Source organism: Mandrillus leucophaeus, unplaced genomic scaffold, assembly GCF_000951045.1.
Source record: "Mandrillus leucophaeus isolate KB7577 unplaced genomic scaffold, Mleu.le_1.0 Scaffold215, whole genome shotgun sequence".
In the NCBI taxonomy this organism is placed as follows: domain Eukaryota; kingdom Metazoa; phylum Chordata; class Mammalia; order Primates; family Cercopithecidae; genus Mandrillus; species Mandrillus leucophaeus.
Window position 1 is genome coordinate 392,230 of NW_012102199.1, and position 8,904 is coordinate 401,133.

The following is an 8,904-nucleotide window of genomic DNA, read 5'->3' on the forward strand; positions in this document are numbered from 1 at the left end:
GCTAACTGGCTGCCTTTCATTGCGTATCTCTTTTAACTTAATTTCTATTTTTAGTTGTGGCAAAATACACGTAACATAAACACTACCAGTAGAGTCATTTTTAAGTCTCAGTGGCATTAAATACATTCACACTGTTGTGTAACCATGACCACCACCCATTATCAGGACTCTTCCATCTTGCGAAAGTGAAACTCCATACCCATTAAACACTCACTCCCCATTCTCATCTCCCTCAGGCCATGGTAGCTCGTGTTCTACTTTCTGTCTCTATGAATTTGAATGCTCTGGGTACCTCATAGAAGTAGAATTATCTGGGTACCTCATAGAAGTAGAATTATACAGTACTTCTTGTTTTGTTATTGGCTTATCTCACTTAGCGTACTATCCTCCAGGCTCATCCATGTCGTGTCAGAATTTCCTCCTTCTTAAGAATGAATAATATGGCCGGGCGCAGTGGCTCAAGCCTGTAATCTCAGCACTTTGGGAGGCTGAGGCGGGCGGATCACGAGGTCAGGAGATAGACCATCCTGGCTAACACGGTGAAACCCCGTCTCTACTAAAAAATGCAAAAAACTAGCCGGGCGAGGTGGCGGGTGCCTGTAGTCCCAGCTACTCGGGAAGCTGAGGCAGGAGAATGGCGTAAACCCGGGAGGCGGAGCTTGCAGTGAGCTGAGATCCGGCCACTGCACTCCAGCCTGGGCGACAGAGAGACTCTGTCTTTAAAAAAAAAAAAAAAAAAGAATGAATAATATTCCGTTGTATGGTGGTATGTGCTACACCATGTCTTATTTATTCATCCATCCACTGAAGGGCAGTTGAGTTGCTTCCAACTTTTTTGGCTATTGTGAATAATGTTGCTCTGAATATGGGTGTACAAATACCTCTTCAAGAGCTTGCTTTCAGGTTTTTTGGATTTATACCCAGAAGTAGAATTGCTAAATCATATGCTAAATCCATTTTTAACTTTTTGAGGAACCACCTGTATTCGTCCATTCTCATGCTACTGATAAAGACATACCTGAGACTGGGAAGAAAAAAAGGTTTAATTGGACTTACAGTTCCAATGGCTGGGGAGGTCTCAGAATCACGACAGGAAGCAAAAGGCACTTCTTACATGGCAACGGCAAGAGAAAATGAGGAAGACACAAAAGTGGAAACCCCTGATAAAACCCCGTCTTTACTAAAAATACAAAAATTAGCTGGATGTGGTGGCACACACCTGTAATCCCAGCTACTCGGGAGGCTGAGGCAGAATTGCTTGAACCAGGAGGTGGTGGTTGCAGTGAGCCGTGATCATGCCACTGTACTCTAGCATGAGTGACAGAGAGTGAGACTCCAAAAAAAAAAGAAAAAGAAAAAAACCCACACAGGTTTATTATCTCAAAGTGTTTATAGATCAGGCATCTTAGTTGGGGCACAGCTACTCACAGGCTGCAAACAAAAAGTTGGCCAGAGCTGCGGTCTTATCTGAAGGTTCAAGTGGGTAAGGACCCTTTTTCTAGTTTACTTTTGTGGTTTTAGCATGAATTAAGTTACTTGAAAACTGTTGGACTGAGGGCCACTTCCTCACTGGATGTTGGCTGTAGGCTACACTCAGTTTCTTGCCTCTCCAAATAGGCTGTTGGCTTCATCAAAGCCAGCAAGAGAGAGATTTTGCTGCCAAGAAAGATGCCAGGATCTTTGTAATACAATCATGGAAATGGCATCCACTCAACATTTTGATATTCTACTGGTCAGAAGCAAGTTACTCAAGAGGAGGGAATTATATGAAGTCATGACTACTGGGAGGTGGGATCATTGGGGGCCATCTTAGAGGTTCCCTGCCGTACTGTCTGCTCTTCTGTATTTTAGGGCTCCAGTGCCTGACCACTTGCTTCCCCAACCTCTAGCATCACCTTCTCTCCTTCTAGTAGTAGAAAGGCATTCTCCTCCCACCTTATCCTTATAGTAAACTTTACCCTCACTTTCCATGTGACCATGATGACAGAATCATTTCAAGGGAATGTGATTTATGGGAAACTGGCAAGGATTTCAACACACACATCTGTTTAGGCTGGGTGCAGTGGCACATCCCTGTAATCCCAGTGCTTTGGGAGGCCAAGGCAGGAGAATTACTTGAGCCCAAGAGTTCCAGATCAGCCTGGGCAATGTAGTGAGATGCCATCTCTTTTTTAAAAAAATTAGCCAAGTGTTGTGTTGTGTGCCTGTAGTCCCAACTAACTACCCAGGAAGTTGAAGCAGGAGGAGCCCTTCAACCCAGGTGTTTGAAGCTGCAGCGAGCTATGAATGCATCACTGCACTCCAGCCTGGGTGACAGAGTGAGACCCTGTCTCTTTAAAAAAAAAAAAAAATTCTGTTTAGAATTTTCAAAATAGTATCCTTGTGAGAGTCATATAATCATGTATATGTTTAAATATGCAGAATGAGCAGCAGAAATAGAAAACAGAGATGCAAGGAGAAACATTGTAAAGGCAAGGCACAGATGTCTACATGAAAAGTTAGAGTTATATGAGATGATGACTCAGTTTCCCCAGCATGATCAGAAGAGTATTGATGGGGAGAGTTTCCCTTAGGCTTGGCCTATTTTCTTCTTAGGCAATTCTACTTGTAAGTGTATCAACTGGATTCAACAGGAAGTGGAAGACACACTGCTTCTGGATAATTTGGGGGAAGTTTTTCAAAGGGGCTCTTTGTAACGATGTGCACAAAGTTAAGGGCTGGTGCAGCACCCCAGAGCTGGCAACACTGGGGAGCTGTTAACACTTACTAATGCCTGATGGTGCAGGGAAGAGAATGCTTACAGATGCCCAGAGAAAGTGGCTTTGTAGAAGGGCCTATGGCCCCTAGTGAAGACAGCAGCCAACTACAGCAACCAGGCATCTGGTATCTCTATAGTCTCCCTGACCTTTCTTTCCTTCTGACCTCCATCCCCTGACAGTGCCTCCAATTGGCCAAACCCAACCAGAAAACCAGAGGGTGCCAAGCCCATCAGTGTGGTCCATATAGGTTGGTCTCCCGAGACAGCAAGCAAAGTAGACCTTTTGGGACAAATAGAAAACACAGCACATAAAGCACTGCGCATATCATATTTTCCTGGAGAATTTTATGGTGTCAGCTTCATCATCGGTGTTCAGCAAACTTTCCTTTTTCTAATTCCACAAAGTATAAAGGTAGGTTATTGATTGAAGATCTTTCTTCTTTTTCAATGTAAGCATTCACAGCTATGAATTGCCCTCTGGGCCCTGCTTTTGCTGCATCCCATAAGTTTTAGTATGCTTTGTTTTCATTTTCATTCATCTCAAAGTACTTTCCAATCTAACATAATTTCTTCTTTGACCTCCTGGTTAAGAGCGTGTTGTTTCATTTCTGCATATTTATAAAGTTTTGTTCTGTTACTGATTTCTTATTTTATTCCATTGTAGTCAAAGATACTTTGGATTATTTCAATCCAACATCAGCATCTAATTAAACAAAAGTGAACCACTAAAGCACAATGAGACACCACTTTACATCTATTAGGATTGATATGATTTTTGAAAACATAAAATAGGCCAGGCACAGTGGTTCAAGCCTGCAGTTCCAGCACTTTGGGAGGCCAAGATGGCAGATCATGAGATCAGGAGTTCAAGACGATCCTGGCCAACATGGTGAAACCCCCTCTCTACTAAAAATACAAAAATTAGTCGGGTGTGGTGGCACGCACCTGTAGTCTCACTACTCAGGAGGCTGAGGCAGGAGAATCACTTGAACCTGGGAGGCGGACCCTGCAGTGAGCCAAGATTGTGCCACTGCACTGCAGCCTGGGCAACAAAGCAAGACTCTGTCTCACAAAAAAAAAAAAAAGAAAGAAAGAAAGAAAAAGATTAAAAAAAAAAAAACTACTTATTAGTGTGACAAAATAAAAGAATGCTGAGGACAGTGTCAGTCCAGATCAATGCTACTAGACACAACCTTCCACAGTCCACCCTTAAGGAGCTGCCTTAATAGCACCCTCCACTGGTGCACATCAGACACTGCAGACCACCATGCATTGCAGTCAAGTCCAGGAATTGAGACAAAAGAAAAAGCATCCATTCCTGAGCTTATGCTAAGTCTCAGGCACTATTAGTTGACAAAGTCTATCTCATTTAAGGCATGGGAGTGAACCCTGTTTACTAGATGGGACAACTGAGTCTGTGGAGGTACACATGCTAATGAAAACCCTACAGTGGCTGGGCTCCGTGGCTCACATCTGTAATCCCAGCATTTAGGGAAGCCAAGAGAGGAGGCTCACTTGGGGCCAAGAGTCTGAGATCAGCCTGGGCAACAGAGTGAGCCCCTATCTGTACAAAATTAGAATTTTCAAAATTAATCGGGCACAGTGGTGAACACCTGTAGTCCCAACCATGTGGGAGGCTGAAGAGGGAGGATCACTTAAGCCCAGGAGTTGGAGGCTGCAGTGAGCCATCATTGTGCCACGGCACTCCAGCCTTGGCAACAGAGCAAGAACCTATCTCCAAAAGAAAAAAAAACTAGAATAGCATGAAACGTAAACCAGGTTTTTGTTTGTTTGTTTATTGTTTTGTTTTGTTTTGAGACTGAATTTCACTCTTGTCTCCCAGGCTGGAGTGCAATGGCGCGATCTCAGCTCACTGCAACTTCCACCTCCCAAGTTCAAGCGATTCTCCTGCCTCAGCCTCCCCAGTAGCTGGAATTACAGGCGCACATCATCACGCCCGGCTAATTTTTGTATTTTTATTAGAGACGGCGTTTCACCACATTCGCCAGGTTCGTCTCCAACTCCTGACCTCAGGTAATCTACCTGCCTCGGCCTCCCAAAGTGCTGGGATTACAGGCGTGAGCCACTGTGCCCTGCCAAGCAGGTTCTTATTTAAAAACACCGCGGCTCCGCGCCAGGCTCCTCCTCAGAGCCACCCTCACTTCCTTGTTCCTCAGAGTGTATACCACAGGGTTCAGCAGTGGCGTCACCACCGTGTAGAACACGGCCACCAGGCGGTCCTGGTCGGGGTTGGCCCCGGACTCCGGACGCAGGTAGACGATGGAGGCGCAGCCAAAATGTACCACGACCACGGTGACGTGGGCCGCGCAGGTAGAAAAGGCCTTGCGCCGGCCAGCTGCGGAGGGAATCCTCACGATGGCTGCCACGATGAAGGCATAGGAGAGGAGGATGAGGACGAAGGAGATCAGCACCACCAGGACGCTCAGGAAAAAGATGCCCAGCGCCTTGTGGGTGCTCTCGGCGCAGCTGAGCTTCAGCACCGGGGCAATGTCGCAGAAGAAGTGCTCCACGCGGTCTCCGCGGCAAAAGGGGGATGAGAAGATCATGCTGGTCTCGATCAAGGCCACCAGGAACCCAGAGCAGAAAACCAGGGTTCCCAGGCAGAGGCAAACCGTGGGTCTCATGATCATAGAGTAGCACAATGGGTGGCAGATGGCCACATAGCGATCATAACCCATCAGGGTAAGGAGGAAGCATTGACTGCATCCCAGACCCAGGAAGAAAAACATCTGAGCCCGACAGCCAGGGATGGAGATGGCCTGGCTCTCCATCAGCAGATGAGCCAGCATGTTGGGGATGGTGACCAGCGTGTAGCAGGTCTCTGAGAGGGACAGCACCGCCAGGAAGCGGTACATGGGAGTGTGGAGCAACCTGTCCGTATGGATGATGGTGACAATGGTGACGTTGCCACCAAGGGTGACCAGGTAGGTGAGGAAGAACAGGGTGAAGAGTGTGGTCTTCAGGTGTGGGAGGCTGGAGAATCCCACCAGCAGGAATTCTGTCACCAGCCGGGTCCCATTTTCCTGCTGCTTGTAAAGAGACAGAGAGGAGACAACAGAATGGGTAAAACAGAGTGATTCATAAGGGTCTGCGATGCATCAGGTAGCAGTGGGGAAAGAAAATCATTCCTGGCCAGGCACAGTGGCTCACGCCTGCAATCCCAGCACTTTGGGAGGCCCAGGTGGGTGGATCACCCAAGGTCAGGAGTTCAAGACCAGCCTGGCCAACATGGTGGAATCCCATCTCTACTACAAATACAAAAAACTTAGCTGGGTGTGGTGGTGGGCACCTGTAATCCCAGCTACTTGGGAGGTTGAAGCAGGAGAATCGCTTGAACCCAGGAGGCGGAGGTTGCAGTGAGCTGAGATCATGCAGTGAGCTGAGATCATGAGTTTTACTCAGCCTGGGTGACTGAGTAAAACTCCATCTCAGAAAAATAATAATAGTAGTAATTCCTGTTTTGCAAAAACTGAAAGGGACACTCAGAAACAATAAGTCCTTTGTTTTCCTAAGAGTCACACAACTAGCAAGTGACTCTTCCACAGATAAGAAAATCAGAGGAATGTATGAGAAAATGATATTTGGTATGTGGAAGGAAAATGGTAAGTTTGAATTTCCCAAGAAACAGATGCTTGATAAGGATTCAAGAGAAAACATTTTATGTAGAAGATGATTTCAAATGACATGCGTAGGGAAGTGGGAAGCGAAACAAGCAAGGTAAACAGCCAATTCAACGCACATCACCAAGAAAGGTACTGCCGTGGGCCACTGGAATTTAATCTTATGCGCAGAACTCTGGGACGTGTCCAGGAATATACACTTCTGTGTTTTTCTACCTGAGGTATGAGGGAGCTTGGGAATATATCCACTCAGTCCCATTAGCCACTGGTTGAAGGTTTCTCTCAGGAGGCATTAAAGTGCCAGCACATGCCGCTTGCCAGGTCTACAGAAAATTCAAAGTCTGGCTGCTGAGCAAGAAAACTAAGAGCCATGGGGATGTAGGTGAGAATTTTACAGGGTCTGCTATAGTTCCATGTGAAAAAGAATATCTGTCCAGGCACAGTGGCTCATGCCTGTAATCCTAACACTTTGGGAAGCCAAGGCAGTTGGATCACTTGAGGCCAGGAGTTCAAGACCAGCCAGACAAACATGGTAAAACCCCATCTCTACTAAAAATACAAAAATTAGTCAGGTGTGGTTGTGTGTGCCTGTAATCCCAGCTACTCAGGAGGCTGAGGCAAGAGAATTGCTTGAACCCAGGAGGTGGAGGTTGCAGTGAGCTAGGATCATGCCACTATACTGTAGCTTGGACAACAAAGCAAGACTCTGTCTCAAAAAAATGAAAAACCTTAGGAAGCAAATCTGAAATGAACCAAATAACACTTTCAGGAGAGTGAGGTCGGCAAGATTGTGGAATAGAAGTTTTCTGTCTTTACTTACTTCACCTACCGGAAATCCGCTGGCAACTCTTCAAAGTCAAGAATTCTATCATTAATATCAAGACCTTGGGAGTGAGGCTGAGATGCCCCCTCATACTGAAGAGCCAAAAAAAAAAAAAAAAACAGTCATGGTGAAACAGTAAGAGGAATGGTTCTCTCTGACTACACTGCCCCTCCCTACACCATATGCTGAGAGTTCTCCTGGACCCATGGTTTTTGCAGTAGAAGGGATGAGTTGGAAGCGAGCATTCAGCTTCTCCACCATTCTGGGATGCTTCACAGGTAGGTTGCTCCTATCTCGTCCCACTTGAGATGTTGGGAATGCCGGCATGGCTGGACACCAGGGGTCAGTTGGGTCAAAGAACAGCGGAGAAGGGGCTCACAGGAACCAGTTCATGGGTTTTGGTGCTTGCTCTGCATCCCCAACAGATGTGCCGATATGGTTAGGATATTTGTCCCCACCCAAATCTCACGTTGAATTATAATCCCTAATGTTGGAAGTAGGGCTTAGTGAGAGGTGTTTGGGTCATGGAGGCAGATCCCTCATGGCTTGCTGCTGTCCTCACAATAGTGAGTGAGTTCTTGCAAGATCTGGTCATTTAGAAGTGTGGAGCAATCCCACCCCACTCTCTCTCTTGCTCCTGCTTTTGTGATGTGAATTGCCTGCTTTCATTCTGCCTTTCACCATGAGTAATGCTTCCTGAGGCCTCCCCGGAAGCAAAGCAGATGACGCCATGAAGCATGCTGGCACCATGCTTCCCGTACAGCCTGCAGCACTCTCAGCCAATTTAACCTCTTTTCCTCATGAATTACTCAGTCTCAGGTATTTCTTGATAGCAATGCCAAGAATGGCTTACTACACTTGACACACCATAGAAACTAGCAAACAGCATCATGTGCAAGAAACATGGTGCATGTTGTTGTTCCTAATAACATTACCACCCAGCCAGGGAAAACAACATCCAACCATGCCTGATCAGAGACAACTGAAGAGCCCAGCCAGCAGCCACACATGATGGCAGAGTCCAGCCAGTGCCCTTACAAGACTGTGGAGCACATTCAGAAAAATCACTCAACCTCAGAGAACAGGAAGCAACTCAGCCCAGTTAGAGAACCCCACAGCAAAGTCTGCCTGTCCAGAGTTTCAACCAGCCAGCCCATCCAAAATTCCTAAACTAAATAATAAAGGTCTACCACAACCAAATTACACCTGCAAAGGCTGGAAAGGATGGCTATCTCCTCAAATATAAAAGCGACTACATAGGACACAGGTTTATGTTTTAAAAAAAAAAATGACACTACTAGAAAAAAATAATAAAGCTCCAGTAACAGACCCAGAAGAAAAGGAAATCTATAAAATGCCTGAAAATGAATTCACAATGATTCTCTAAAAGTTCAGGAGTCTAAAAGAAAATACAGATAGAAAATTAAATGAAATTTGAAAAAACTCTATAAACAAAATTAGAAGTTTGGCAAAGAAGTACAAACAATTAGAACCACAAATAGAAATCCTAGAAAGAAAAAACCATAATAACCTAAATGAAAAGTTTGATACAAAGTAGGAGTAAGAGTGTAGAGATATTTTATTTCTGTGATCAAAGTTAAGTGGTTATCATCTTAAAATAATCTTTTAACACTATAAGATGTATTTTGCAAGCCTCATGGCAAGCACAAAGCAAAGGCCTA

At 45.5% G+C, this 8,904-nt stretch overlaps 1 protein-coding gene across 1 annotated transcript; it reads right to left on the bottom strand.

The window, feature by feature from the left end:
* Positions 1 to 4,866: 4,866 nt before the first annotated feature.
* On the bottom strand, positions 4,867 to 6,771 carry LOC105540117 (olfactory receptor 10T2-like). The gene is made up of 2 exons (XM_011980612.1): positions 6,718 to 6,771; positions 4,867 to 5,808 (listed from the first exon to the last, which is right to left on the bottom strand). The coding sequence occupies exons 1-2, from the start codon at positions 6,769 to 6,771 to the stop codon at positions 4,867 to 4,869; spliced, it is 996 nt and encodes a 331-aa protein (XP_011836002.1).
* Positions 6,772 to 8,904: the final 2,133 nt, after the last annotated feature.

Bases quoted from the DNA above. Each gene is read 5' to 3' on its own strand.
- LOC105540117 (XM_011980612.1), bottom strand. From the start codon at position 6,771: ATGGCTCTTAGTTTTCTTGCTCAGCAGCCAGACTTTGAATTTTCTGTA. The intron at 5,809-6,717 runs GCAAGCGGCATG...TCTCTTTACAAG, and splicing joins TTGAATTTTCTGTAGACCTG to CAGCAGGAAAATGGGACCCG.